The 14,621-nt window shown below is 52.7% G+C and overlaps 1 protein-coding gene across 1 annotated transcript; it reads left to right on the top strand.

Moving 5' to 3' along the window:
• Positions 1 to 773: 773 nt before the first annotated feature.
• HPCAL4 (hippocalcin like 4) lies at positions 774 to 12,746 on the top strand. Its single transcript, XM_019718783.2, has 4 exons — positions 774 to 954; positions 6,696 to 6,865; positions 7,192 to 7,407; positions 8,724 to 12,746. The coding sequence occupies exons 1-4, from the start codon at positions 795 to 797 to the stop codon at positions 8,919 to 8,921; spliced, it is 744 nt and encodes a 247-aa protein (XP_019574342.2). The 5' UTR covers positions 774 to 794; the 3' UTR covers positions 8,922 to 12,746.
• The last annotated feature ends 1,875 nt before the right edge of the window (positions 12,747 to 14,621 follow it).

The following is a 14,621-nucleotide window of genomic DNA, read 5'->3' as shown; positions in this document are numbered from 1 at the left end:
TCAACATCCGAAGCCGGAGACTGGCGGCGGCTAGGGACCGGCTCCGTCTACAGAACGGGAAGACGGGAGGGTGGGGAATAGAGGGGTCCATGGGGTAGGCAGAGGGATCCTTCTGGGGAGATCTCGAGGTGCCTTATGGGGGGCGTCCATGAGAAATAAGGAAGGCTGGGGAGGGCTTGGAATTAGGGGCTGTAAAGAGCCCACGACTAGTGTGGAACCAGACAGAGTGGGTACTTCGCCATCCGTACTGCGCTCTCGGCGCCCATCCACCCTCTTTTCCCATCCACCGCGTGAGGGGAGTGGGTGTGTTGGGATGTGTGATGCGACGGTGTGAGCTGCGGACCACCCCATCTCTTTCCTCCCCCACTCAGCTCCTCGGCAGCTCCTTGTCGCCTTCTTCCAATTTTGGGTGGGATATGGAGGGGGTCACATCTTGTGACTCATCCCCTCTTCCATCCCCACCCCCGCTGGGGCCCAGGAAGGGAAGGCTTAGAGACTCGGCTGTGGCTCTCCCGTTTCCATAGTAATCGTGCGGTTGTTTTTGCGAATCCACTTCAGTCGTTTACACTTTTCACCCCAGACTGTGGCCTGGGGTCTGAGCCTCAGGGCGGGGTACAGTTGGGGGTACAGCCCTCCCCCTTCCTCGCGACTCCGGGAATGTCAGCGAAGGCAGGCGGGGCGCGCTCCCGCAGCCGGGTCTCACTGGCCACCCGGTCCCCACCTGAGACCCCGCCTGCCACTCTGCCCGAGCGGAACCAATCAACGTCCAATCTGCCCGGGGTGGGGCGGGGCTTATGCAAATCGTGTCTCCTCCGAGAGACATAGTGATACAAGAGCTGGGAGGCGGCTCCGGCGCGGACTTGGGAGAACCTGGCCGCCAGCCCGCGAGCCAATCTCTGTCCCTGCGGCCCGCCGAGGCTCGGAGCCATCCAGCAAACCGGCGAGCGGCCTCAGGTAACGCGGGAAGGGCCGGGAGGAGGCCCTTGTCCCTTTCCCCTCCACTCTCCATTCCTATGCTCGCCTCCTGCCCCTTCTGATTCATCTCCCAGACCCCTGGTTCTGCCATAGGTGGCAGCATCTGACGGGCCCACTCCTGGCCAGGGAACCCCTCACCCAAGTCCAGGCCCCATGGGTGCAGGAAAGGAGACAGAGATGCCTCCTTACCCCCAGCTCAGGTAAGAACAACCACTGCTCTGGCCCCCAACACGCGCGCACACACACACACACACACACACACACACACACCTGGAAGTGTGATGCTCATGCTAGAGGAGGCATTAGTCTCCCTCCTCCTTTGGAGATAGGTAGTCCACCCAGCCCCATGGCAACCTCCCACGTCCAGAGATGGCCCCTGCCCACATCATCCAGCACCAGCAGCAGTTCAACACACTTCACATCACAAGGTCTCTGCTTCCAAAGACCGCCTCCACCTCCACAGAAAGCCCCTTCCCACTTCACATTGTCCTCTCCTCCCACCCCTCAAGCTGACAGAGCTCACAGCATACTTGGGGGAGGGAAGAAGCTCCCCTCCAAACACCCCCCCCCCATGACACTTTCTCAACAGCGCCCCCTCCCCATGGTCTTAGTGCTAGGCAGAGGCCCCATGTTTGGCCTCTTTCATCCTGGCTGGAGGATGAAATAAGAACGCCATCCCCCAGGAGACCACCCATACCTGTCAGTCACTGCTGCCAAGGGCCCAGCCTCTTCCATTCCCCTCACCCCCCACAGTCGAAGCACCAAGTCCTCTCATTCTACCTCTCAAATGTCTTTCTAAGTTGTACCCTCTCTGGCCTTCTTGCACCCAATTGCTCCCTCCTATCTTCCTGCTGCTCTGCAGGGACTGTGCCAAAGCTCCGTATGAACTGTCACTCCTTTCCCTAAGGTGGCCTGAACCTGGAGAGCCGAAGAGCTGGGTTCAAATCTTGCTTTTGCCTCAGTGCTGTCTGACTTTGGTCAAGTCACTTCCCTTTCTGATACTTCATGAAATGGGGAAGGGGTCAGAACAGAGGGGAGACTAGATGAGTTGATCTTGAACAGACTTCCAAAGCTGACACACTCTGGTTCTGTGGATGATTTTGAGAAAACAGGACTCGTTCTCTCTTTCCCTGAACCAGGAAGATATTTCAGAGAGGAGGCCTGAGGGGCTTTAGTCCTCAGCGAAGGGACATTGCTGCTTAAGGAGGCCTAGATCCAGACCATCTCCTCCCACATACTCTCCAGGCCTGGGCCCCTTCACAGCTATTAGGAGTCCCTCCTAGGCCAGCAGCCCACATGCCATGGGTAGCTCCAAGCTGAAGGTGGCCAACAGGGCCCACCCTTTGTTTATCATCCTCTGCCTCTCATTAAGAAGGAGAGGGAGAAGACGTGGCTGCTGCCGCTATGGCTGCTGCTTGGAGAAAGCAAAGGGAGGAGAGGAAAGAGAGAAAAATTTCCTGACCAGGGAGCTATTGTCACCATGGCAACCGTCTCAGCACCAGCTCCTCTGAAGCTGGGTGAGGTGTGGGATTATTGCATCCCTCAGTCCCTCCCACCCTCACTGTCACCTCCCCATTTGAAGCCCACAACCCTGAGCCCTGCCCTCTGGAAGAAGCCTCTGGGTAAAGAGGGGCAGCGGCTTTATGTATGGGGCAGTGCCAGCTCCTTCACAGCTGGAGGGCAGCCCTCAAGAGGTAAGCAGAGGAGCCTGCACATGGTCAGCTGGTCTACAGCGCCAACTGAACATGCCCTCAGTGCATTCTGGCCTTCGCCTTGCTGCTGATGGACTCTACTTGACCTTGGATGAACCCTTCCTTTCCCCAGGTCTGGCTTCTATTTCTCCTTAAGTGGATGCAATGGCAGGAGAATACAGATAAAACAACAGCCTGAGGCCATTCCACAGAGGAAGAAGGGGGTTCTGTCCCTCTCATGTAATCCACCAAGGAACATTCAGTGAACATTGCTGGGTTCCAGGCATGGCCTTTAGGTCTCTGCAGGGTGGTTCTGTGCAGCCACAGAGGGCAGAGTGGGAACCCGGGTGGGGCAGCTACAAGAGGGCAAAGTTAGGAACAATGGGAAAAATACCTGTCTCCTGTCTGAGCTGCCCCAAAGAGAACTGGGTCATATTGGGAGGGGATAAGCTCTTTGCCCTGGGCAAAAAGGCCTGGAGAACTTTTCTGGAGGGTCAGGCAAAAGTTTAATGCAAAGGCCTCTTCCAAATCAGTCTCCATCCTAGAATTCTAGAGCATTAGGTGAGGGTCAGAGGGCGTTGAAGTCTACATACTTATGGGGCTCAACTCCATGGTCTCACAGGGTCTACTCATGCCCAAAATACTGTGCCATGCTGCTGACTGTCCACTGTCCAGGCTGAGAGAGGCTGATCATAAGAAGTGGGCTTCAGTCAGGCCTGCAGGCTGATTGTAGCTGTGTCAGCCCAGGAGCGAAGAGAGGATATTAGGGAGGAAAACAGCTAAGCACTAGGTGAGGTAGGTTCTGGCTGTGAGAAACTTGGCTTCAAAGGAGTACACAGTTGTGAAGGAAGCAGTGGGAGGTAAGGCTAGACAGTTAAGCACCTTGACACGAGATTCTGGAGTTTAAGGGGGGCCTGTGGGCCATCTCTAACCTATATTGCACTTCTGGGCAAAAGCAGGAAAGACATTCCCTCGAAACAGAGGAATCAGAAGAAAGGCACTCTGTCTGAGGCAGTTGAGCCCATGGGCATAGCTTGGCAAGCAGTTCCCCAGCTGTATTTCAGCCTCCTTAGCTGTGCCCCTGGCCCCGACTATGGAGAGAGAGAAGACACAGTGACTGTTCCAGGAGCTCTTTAAAAGAAGGAACAATAGGACTTGGTGGCAAGTTGGACCTAGGAAAAAGGGAGGGGAAAACTGAAGGTAGCTAAGATGGCATTTTCCCCCTGGATGAGGGAGGGAAAGAAAGGGCGATGGAGAGAGAAGGTCAGCCACAGGTTGAGGATGAGTCTGGTTGTACTTAGAAGTACTGGTGGGCTACCCCGAGGGGTGCATATTGCCTGGGTATCAGGCACCATGGCCTGGAGTTCAGCAAGAAGGTCCCACTGAGGCCAAGAGGGAGATCGGAGCTATGGTTTTCCCGAAAGGCAGGAGTAGGGAAGGCCTGTACTGGACAAGAGTAGCCAGTATTTGGAGAGGATGGACCAAGCAATGGCATGGATTCAGTCTGGGTGCTCATTTGGGCCCTTCCACTGACCAGCTGTGTAACTCTGAGCCAGTTTTCTCCTCTCTCTGGGTTTTCACTAAAATAAGGGGATTATCTTAAAGGGCATTGCCAGCTTTGACCTGCTGATCTCAGAGAAGTAGAGGGAATGAGGAGAAATGAAGGAGGAGACAGTTCTCAGTGCACCTGGGACCAAATGGGAGCAGGGAATAGGTATGGCCCCAGGAGACAGAACTGTGGGAAGGCAACACGGCAGGGAGGAGAAAGGGGGCAGAAGGTGAGAGCCACACGGATACTATGACACACACAAAGACTGGTGCTCTGACAGATTTGCAGTCTCATACACTGACGTGCTCCCACCCACACCCCGCCCCTCACACACATACACAGGCACATCCCACAGCAGACAGCGGAAGAGGCTCTGCCTCTCCCGTCAGACACCTCCACCTCCGGGCTCTCTAGCTTTCTTGAATGTACGGCGAGCCTTCAGTGTGCTTTGGAGTTGGGGAGGGCACAGATGGGTTTGGAGCCTGCCTCTTTCTGCCCACGAGTTCCAGAGGCATGCTGGACTCTGGCTCCAGTGCAACTGTTTTGGACCCCCCAGTTCCTGGTTCCTGAAGATAGCATGCCTTCTCCTTCCTTGCTTTTCCTGGGGGCATATAGGATTCTACATCCTCTGAGAGTGGTAGGTGGGGGGAGATGTCATCTCCAGCTTCTTGATCCTCCTCATGGCCCAGTGAAAGAATCTGAGTCCCAGAGATATCCGATAACTAACTTGAGGTCATGCAATAAGGGAGGGGGCATGGAGCAGACCAATCTCTGGTTGTTTAGGGCGTTTCCAGCAGTAAAGATTAGAAGCCACACTGGCCTGGAGATGCTGTGGAAGTGGAATTCATTCTGCTGGCCTGAGGGCTTCCTTTTCCAGAGTATCTTCATGACAGGCTACCCTGGGGTTGGAGGCTGGTGCCCTTCCAAAGACTCCAGTCATGTCAAAGTCGCCACCCAGGCCATGTCCTGGAAAACTCAAGCTCTGTAGGGACATTTCTCCCATAGTGTTCAGACAAGAGTGTCCACCCAGCTTTCAGGGCCTGGTGGGGCCTCACTGTGGCCACGCTTCCTGGAGAAGTGGTACTGGGACTGTCCCCCATTTCTGCAAACACTTCCTCTGGCACAGGCTACCTGAAGGGCTCATGTTCCAGCTGGGGACTGACTCTTCATTCTCAAACTTGCTTCTCAGCAACACCACCTCCATGCACTCAGCCCAAAATCTGAGCATCTGCCTTAACTCTTCTGTCCCTCTCACCCCACATCCAGTCAGTCACCAAGTTCTCCGTCCTAACATCCCTCAGTGCTTCCCCATCACTTCTCAACCCTATGCTGGTGTCATCGTCGCTCACCTGAACTATGCAGCAGGCCCCTCTCTGCTCTCCCTCCTCCCCCCACCCAAGTCATCTTGCACACTGTATCCAAAGGAAAAATTCTAAAATGTATTCCTTCTCTCTGGGTCCCCAGTACCTAGTTCAGGACCTGCTAGATTGTAAGCATTCTGTAAGTGTTTGTGGAATGAATGCTGTCTTCCTAGCCCTCACTTTAAAACCCCAGGAGCTTCTGTCCCCTCCAGTAAAGGCCAAACTCCTTGGCATGGATTGAAAGCCCTTGGTAATCAGCCATCTACTTCTTTGATCCAATTATGAGTTATTGAAGGTTGGCTCATGTCTACTTTATCCCCATCACTAGCACAAGGCCTAGCACACAGTCAGCCTCAATAAATGCTCATGGAATGAGTGAACTAATGAAAAGCAGAATGTAATGGGGGTCATCAGTGCTACCAACCAGGACTTCCATTAGTACAGAGGAAGAAGGGAGAGAATCTGTTGGGGTGGCCTGTAAGGCCTTGAGGAAGAATTTGGGAGATGGCGCCAGGGGCACACGTGAGGGCCCCTAGTAGGAGAGGAGCCTGCAGAGGCAGGTGGGCGCTGAGTGCGAAAGCTCTGAATAGCAAGGAGAGAATTAAGACTCTATTCTATGGGTGGGGAGAGCTATGGAAGGTGTAAACAGCAGAGGATGAAGATTGCAGCATTCGGTACCCGTCAGTGACAAGGAGAGCTGAGAACCGGAAGGCTAGCGATCCTGGGTGCCAGGAGAGAAAACCTGTCTGAGGACAGGGGAGGGGCCTGCTGTGGAGGCCCTTTTATGGGAGAGGGTAATGAGGGGAAGGGACCCCCACACACACCTTGTGCTGGTGGGGGGACAGGGGCAGGGAGGAGAGGCAGGAGGTCCTATGGGAAGGGATGTGGTGAAGGATAGAGTCCAGCTGTAGGAAGATGAGGCTTGTTGAGGGTGGTGGTGAGAGGTGGGGGGCCCACCCTGGTGCAGAAGTAGGGATCCCGGTGGTGGGAATGTGGGGTTTGTTATGGGAGGTGGCTGTCATGGAGAAAGGGAACCCTGTCCTACGGGGTCTTTGGAGGACCGCTGCTGAGGTGAAGGCCTTGCCCTGGACCAATTTGAAGGAGACGCCTGTCCTCCAGGCCCCGCCATGGGGAAGACCAACAGCAAGCTGGCCCCAGAGGTGCTGGAGGACCTGGTTCAGAACACAGAGTTCAGCGAGCAGGAGCTGAAGCAGTGGTACAAGGGCTTCCTGAAGGACTGCCCCAGCGGCATCCTCAACCTGGAAGAGTTCCAGCAGCTATACATCAAGGTGGGCAGGCCTGGGCCCGCGGGCGGGCGGAGGCGGAGGCGGGGCCAGGCACCCCAGGGGAGGGCCGGCGGGCGGGCGGGGGCGGGGCCAGGCACCCCAGGGGAAGGGCCGGCGGGCGGGGGCGGGGCCAGGCACCCCAGGGGAGGGCCGGCGGGCGGGCGGGGGCGGGGCCAGGCACCCCAGGGGAGGGCCGGCGGGCGGGCGGGGGCGGGGCCAGGCACCCCAGGGGAAGGGCCGGCGGGCGAGGGCGGGGCCAGGCACGCCGGGGGACTGGCCGGGAGGGCAAGGCTGTCGCCGCGCCAAAATGCCCCGCGTCCCTGTCTCAGTTCTTCCCCTACGGCGACGCCTCCAAGTTTGCGCAGCACGCTTTCCGCACCTTCGACAAAAACGGCGACGGCACCATCGATTTCCGGGAGTTCATCTGCGCCCTTTCGGTCACCTCCCGCGGCAGCTTCGAGCAGAAACTCAACTGGGCCTTTGAGATGTACGACCTGGACGGCGACGGGCGCATCACGCGCCTGGAGATGCTGGAGATCATTGAGGTGCGTTGCGGCGGATCGAGAGGCCGGGTGTGCTAGGGTGACGCGCCCCTTATCTTCCCTGCCGGGCCTTCTCGGGCACCGCTCTCTCCAGCCACCCTCCTCTCGGGCCTCAGGAGCCTCCTCCCTGCAGCCCACATCTCCGCTCATCCCGCCTCCCGGGATCGGTTGGGCTCAGTGTAGGACAGGCTCTGTGCTAAGTGCTTTACCTAACAACCCAGCGACGTAGGTACTGTCAGAAAGCTCCTTTTACAGATGAGGACGCGCAGCAAGTCGTACGCAAGGAGTCTGACTCCAGAGCCTAAGTTCTCTTATTCTTTCAGCAAATATGTATTGACTGCCTACCACGTGCCAGGCACTGTTCAAAGTTCCTGCTTTCAGGGGACATTCGTTCTAGTGAGAAAATTTAAAAACAACAACAACAAAACGATGCTATGTCAGCAGTAAATGTTATGAAGAAGATAAGCAGAGCAATGTACAGGGCGAGAGAGCAATGGAGGGAAAGTAATTTTTCATGCGGTGAAATAGGAGCAGCAACCTGAATAAGGTGAGGGAGCTATCCACGTAGATGTCTGGGGAAGAGTGTTCTATGCATAGGGAACAATAAATGCAAGGACCCCGAGGTTAGATTGTGATTGCAGTGTTTAAGGAGTGGTCGGGGGAGCCAGGGTGGTAGAGAAGTGAGCAAGGTGAGAGTGGTAGGAAGGAGATCAGATAGGAAGCCAGGCGCCCAATCATTTGGCGTCTCGTAGTCTGGGGTAGAGACTTGACTTTATTCTGAGTGAGATGGGAAGCCAATAAGGGCTCTCTTCTCTGTGTGGAGAATGGACCAAAGGGGTGGGAGAGCCCCAGAAGCAGGGAAACCAGTTACGAGACTTCCACAGCAGCTCAGTCAGGAGCTGATGGAAGGGAGAGCCATGGAGGAACAGTCAATGGAAGTGGTTGGATGTGGGATTTATTGCAAAATTAGGCCTGACAAAATTTGCTAAAGGATTGGATGTGGTGCGAGAGAGAAAGAGAAGGAGTCAAGAATGACATCAAGGATTTTGGCCTGAACAACTAGAAGAATGAATTTGCTATTTACTGAGACAGTAAATGCTGGGGCAGGGGCAGGGGGGGCACCAAGCTGGAGGTGAAGCGTTGGGTTTTACACATGTTAGTGTGAGAAGCTCATTAAATATCCAGTCTTAATGACCATACATGACCTTCCAGTATCCTCCCCATCTCCCAGTGTTCTCCCTGCCCACCCCCACCCCTTCACTCACCCTCCATCCTCCCTGCCCTGTGTGAGTGTTCACACCTCCTCATTGCCTTACCAGGCCATCTATAAGATGGTGGGCACCGTCATCATGATGCGCATGAACCAGGACGGGCTCACACCGCAGCAGCGCGTGGACAAGATCTTCAAGAAGATGGACCAGGATAAGGATGACCAGATTACTCTGGAAGAGTTCAAGGAGGCAGCCAAGAGTGACCCATCCATTGTGCTCCTGCTGCAGTGTGACATGCAGAAGTAGAGAGCAGAGGCTGGTGAGGGGCCCTGGCCAGGAGGGGCGCGGCCACCTCCCAAGCCCATGACCTCTCTGGCTGGCCCTTCCCCAGGGGATGAGATACTCCAGCCTCACTCTCTGGCCCACCCAACCCTCTGCCCAAGCCTTTGCTCCCTTCAATCAAGATCCTTGAGGGACCATTTCACTCTGAAAAAGAGACAGATCCTCAGGTATCCTGTGGTCTAGCGCCACCCTCAGTCTTGGCCCAGAACCAACATCCACTGGGCATAGGGGAGGTGGCTTTTGCCTCTAGAGGCAGGGTTAAGGAGGAGAGCTGGGGTTCTGCTTTGAAATTCTGTTCTTCCTGGCATTATGCTTTATAGGATGTGGCCCCACAGACCCCAGTTACAGGGCCAAATTGAGTCTGTCCTTTGCTGAGGACCCAGATCCCTTAAAGGTGGTCTCTGCCCACCCCCTCGACTGTACCTGGCCCTTCTGACCCCAGCCTTTAGAACGTTCACTCAGTCCTTTTTCAGCTAACATTTATTGAGCACCTGTTCAACGTAAGGCACCTCTAGCCGCTACGGGTATGGTAGTCTGCCAGCACATTCTGTGCCCTCTGAAAGCTCGTAGAGTATGAGGCAGACTTCCAGTGGTCAGTCTCAAAAGAGGATATTGAACACAGCTGAGCAGAGGGTGCGGCAAGGCTGGTCAGTTTGAGAGGAACTTTCCACTGAGTTCCACACAGAACTGCAGAAGGATGAAATGAAAGTGGAAGTCTAGGAAGCATGTGAGTGGAAGTTTTAAGAAAAATTGAAGTTTATGTAATACTTATTTTTTTAGTACCCTTTAAAAGAGCTGAAGTCATTTTGTTAGTTTAGGGTATTAAAATATACTTTATATTACTTAGTTTTTTGTAAAATGATCAAAGGAATATAGACAATGCTAATTTTCATGAAAAGAAAAAGGGAAAGTACCAACCAAATTTACCAGATAACACTTTTTCTTATCAGGCTAAATCCTGAGCTGTCACCATGAGCAACTTCTGCTGCTTCCTCTTTAATGATCTTTTTCAATTCAGCAAGCAACTCTGTTGTATACTTACTCTGATTAGGTGCTGACTTTGAAACAGAAAAAACAAGGTTGGCCGAGAGTGAGATAGTGTATTTCCCACATCTTAGTAGTTCCTTTCAGGATTTGGTCTAATTTCAAGGATGGGCTTGTCCTTTCACTAGTACAGAAGTAGAAGGAGCTAAAAGAATAGGACCACCTGGCCACTGTTTAGGTTGCCAGGTTGCATTTATGGACCAAATGCCTAAAAATGTGGTGGGCATGCTCCATTTGAAAAGCTTTTTCTAACCCCAAATCCTAAATCTGCCAGGTGATTCATCGTCTTCCAAGTGCACTGGCTTTGCTTTCCAATGTCTACTTTCTGATTTTTGGATCCATGAGCTATATAGCTGCATGCTTTGACTGCCAGAAAATTCACCTTGCTTCTTCATCAAGTTTTTCACTTTACTTTCTCTTGTACTTGTGATCAGAAATTAGCTTTGATGTGCAGTGACAGCTGATTTCCTCTTGAACCACTGGTGAAAACAGCCTCGTACACAGGTGCTGTGAGGGAAGGGTGGGAGCAGGGAATGGTTGCTGAGTCGGGGGGTGTGGGATTGTATTTGTAAGAAAACAATGAAGCATGCCTCTTACTTCTGAGTGTTCACCTGTCCTCCTTCTCTGTCGGTAGAAACTCGTGGGGATGCTGACCTTTGCTCCCCAACTCTGTTGGACCTTCCTTCTTGCTGCCCTTGGAGGTAGCCAGGCCACTGGGTGGCCACTCTCTTTCTATCCTGCCTGTGACCAGCCACATGGCAAGGCTGGGGAATTCACATCCTCAGGCAATAACCAGCAGGTTTTTATCCAATAATGCCTCAAAGGATATTCCATTGCTCTCAGGAGATGGCCATTGGGTGTGTTGTGCTGCCAGTCAGCACCATGGATACAGATACTCAACAGCCTGAGTCAGCTGACACTTCCCGTGGAGGCTTTTTACAAAGTGGGCTTCCTATCTCCCAAACATCGAATCTAACTTAAGCCCCAATCATACAGAACTTCATGGCTTTCAAAGGCTTGCCATCTACCCCATCTCATTCTATCCTCATAGCCTAGGGAAATGGAAGTTTTCATTCCTTTTCTCCAGACTTGGAAACTGAGGCACAGAGGGGGGGTCCCTTGTGCAAGAGCACAGTCAGGAGGTGACACAGTGCCGAGCCTTGAACCCTAAGGCTCTAAGAGTGTTTCTTTCTTTAAGAGTCTCTTCCCTCCTCATTTCTCTGACTGGGTTGTACGGAGGTTGACTGTGAGGCAAGCTAAGTTGGTTTCGGTTTTTTACAAGCTTACTGCTAAGAAGTTTCTGAGGCTGTGGTCTTCCAAAAAGAATCAGGAGCTTGGTTGAAGTCCCCATATTTTCAAGCATCTTGTTTCCTGCTTCTGGGCAGCTCTGCTAACAGGTCAGTGCTGTGCTAGGCGGCCTCTGACTAAAACCCTGGAAGCATCTTGCTCTGTCTTTACCATCACCTTTCTCCCTAAGAGAACTGTTTTTTTGTTTGTTTGTGGTTTTTTTTTCCCAACCGGTAGGCAAGTCCTACCTGTGAGGGCATATTTGATTACTCCAAGCTCCTGGACACATACCCTTGGGTGATACTTGCTGATCAGGCCAAAGATCCTCAGACAGCCCAGCAGTGTTGAACACGTAATGCCAGGCCAGGAACCAGGACCACCATCTAGCTGATGGGAAGAGCCACAGGCAGGCCAGGCCTTACTCCCACGTGCTCCTGGACGTCCCAAGGACTGTGTGTGTTCTCAGGAGCTCCTGTGGTACAGCACTGGCCATGCTGTGAGAGGAGACGCACGCCTCCCCTCTCTGCCCCAACTGAGAGGGACTTGTCACAGGGCACCAGGTTAGCAGAGATTGAAGTATGACTCACATAGACTCAAAAATATACAGACAGTTAAAACATTGACATATCCAAGTTCTCCTTGAAGTTCTGTATCTTTGCAGCAACTCTGAATTGCAAGTTTCCAGAATCTGCCTTCCAACTGTATTCTGTCTTCATTCAAACTTTTGGACTAATTGATGAGCCCCTTATTTCTTCTCTCTAAAACTCATCAGCAAGGGCTACTTCAGATGGCCACTCCAGCCCTTTGAAATCTAGTTAGGATATATAACTTAATTTAAATCAAAAGTTAAGAAAAAGGAAGTGCATAAACAAAGACACTGAATCTTTTCCTGATGCTGGCAGAGTTCCCTAGAGGTAGACATTCATCCTGCTGCAGAGAAAGAAGGAGAGAACAAGAGAATACACTGGGGTTTCTAGGTAGGGTAGTAAGCTGACACTGTAAGTATTTTTACGTAAAAATTTGCAAAAGCAACAAATATTTCCTGAAGATCCACCCTGGGTGAGGCTTTTTGTGCTGACTTTAGAGATCACTGTGGGGGCAAGAATACATTTCTTACATATTTTATTCATGATTTTTGAAAACTATATAATTCAAATCCTGCAATTGAAAAGTCTCAGAAAAATCTGGGATTTTCTTTCTGAAATTTTCGGGTTTTCTTTTACCTTTGCCAGAATGTGGGGGCAGGACTGGGCTTCCCAGCGTGTCTGGCCCTTCCTGCTTGGTGGAGGCTCCAGGAGTGTGGAGGCCTGCAGGAGGGGGTCTGGGTGGCAGAGGGGGACCTCCCAACTCATTCTCCAGCATGGCCCCCTCCCCTCTTCAGGTGTCCCCCTCATTGTGCAACCCTGTGCTACGTGGTATGTTTTTTTTCACTGACAGTGAATAAAAGGTGTGACTATGTTGAGGGTTCCTCCTATTCTCTAAGCTAGGATAGGGATGGGGTGAGGGGAAAGAGGGGGAGCTCACACGGTGGGGTACCTCAGCAACTCCTTGGGGCTGAGGTCCCCGTTCTAGCAAGGACTCTGGTTCCATGGAACAGAGACCCACTCGATGGTTCAAAGGAAGGCGTAAGCGATTGCAAGGGCCCTACAGATAGAAAATCAAAAATGAACAACTAACAGTGGGGCTTCTCTTTTCTCTGGGCCCCAGTGGCTCTCAGGCCCTTGGCAGTATTTGCATCTGTGCTTTTTTCCTTGGTTTCTCTTCAGACTTCCTTGGTTTTCCTGTATAGAGTGGCTCCATCCCCACCTCTGTGTGAAAACTCACCGGTGACTGACAAGTCCCCTCTGTGTCTCCTAGTTCCAGTTCTTAAGCAAGAGAATCTGATTGGTTAAGTTTAGCTTTTGGGGGGGACCCCTTGGTCCAATCATCTATGGCCGGACCAGATGCTGATATTTGCGGTCTGTGGGCAGAGCAGTTCCCCCAGAAAGGAGCTAGTGGCAGTGGATAGTGGGGCTTAGTTTCGCCCTCTGTCCAGTGGAAGGCATCATAAAAACCCAAATGTGTGCATAGTGGGCAGTGGGAGAAAGGCCACGAGCCAGGATTACGATGGTCCATATGGTGCCTTTTGTACAAATTAGGAAAAGGCGCCCCTTCTGAGTGGAAGTATCCCCCAAAGTATGCAGTCAGATCAGTGGATGGCACCTATGGGCTAATTAGAAAAATATATCCCTTCTTCTGAACAAAATATAGCCTTGTCATGCCATGATGCACAGCTTGACAAGTGGAGTGTGCCCAGGATTTCAGGCCCCACCTGCACTGCTGGTCAGAGGTTGTGTGGCACGTAACCTGTTATACCATCCACAGGAGCCCAGCCCAGAGACCCCCAATATGATGGGGATGGGAGTTGGTGGTGAAATGTTTCTCTCAGAACGTTCTCCAACAGCCAGAGAGACACTGTTCCCGGCTGGGGTTGGGGTCCCGATAGCCAGTGGCAGCTGGAGCTGCCTGCTTCCTCCTGAAACGCTCAATTGCTTTTAGAAGGGCTTTCTCAAGGACGCTAGGAGGGGGCCAGCTTCCTTGGCAGGAAGCAATTAGGACAGAGGAAGGAGGCTGACCTGGCCTCAGGGCAGCCATGAAACTAGTGAGGTGACTCAGAAGTCTGAGAACTTGGAGCTGCTATTCCCAGCTGAGACCACACGGGGGATGCGGAGTCCTGTCTCCTGTCTGCCTTGGGGTACAGAGGTGTTGGGTTACCATCTCCTAAAAACTTCCCCTCTGGCTCTCATCATCCCTAGCCCACGTTAGTCGACCTTTAGGCTTGCTTTCCGTGCCATCTAGCTGCTCCGAGAAAAACCAGAGTGATCTCCCTAAAGCACAAATCTGATCATGTCAACTCTTCAGTCTCCCCTCTGCCCTCAGTGTGATAAGCTCCTTAAAAGTCCCTCAAGGGCCTGCATGATGGGCCACCTGCTGACCTCAGAAGCCTGTTCTTGTCCCCTCCTGCACCCTGAATTTGAGCCACTCTGAATTGTCCCCGTTTCCCTAAGGGATCTCTTAGGCTTCTGCACCTGTACTCAAGCCATTGCCCCTCCCTGGGCCACACATTCCCCTGTCTCAGTGATCTCCTCCTCGGTGAAGCCCTCTCAAATCTGAGACAGTTGGCTCCTCATGTGTACACAGTCCATCATATTTATCATACAGTTTCCTATGAGATTCCCTGTCAACTGAGCAGGATACACGTGTAAGTCTCCAAGTAAAGGGGGCTGTATGAGTCAAGCCTTTGGGTTCCAAGTGAACAAAACCCAACTCAAACAAGCTCAAGCAAAAAGGGAG

This window comes from Rhinolophus sinicus, linkage group LG06, assembly GCF_036562045.2.
Source record: "Rhinolophus sinicus isolate RSC01 linkage group LG06, ASM3656204v1, whole genome shotgun sequence".
Taxonomy (NCBI): Eukaryota; Metazoa; Chordata; class Mammalia; order Chiroptera; family Rhinolophidae; genus Rhinolophus; species Rhinolophus sinicus.
This window is presented reverse-complemented; position numbering and strand designations above follow the sequence as displayed.

Coding starts and splice junctions, on each gene's coding strand:
- HPCAL4 (XM_019718783.2), top strand. CDS start 795: ATGCAAATCGTGTCTCCTCCGAGAGACATAGTGATACAAGAGCTGGGA. Junction 955..6,695: donor AAACCGGCGAGCGGCCTCAG/GTAACGCGGGAA, acceptor CCTGTCCTCCAG/GCCCCGCCATGGGGAAGACC. Junction 7,408..8,723: donor AGATGCTGGAGATCATTGAG/GTGCGTTGCGGC, acceptor TTGCCTTACCAG/GCCATCTATAAGATGGTGGG.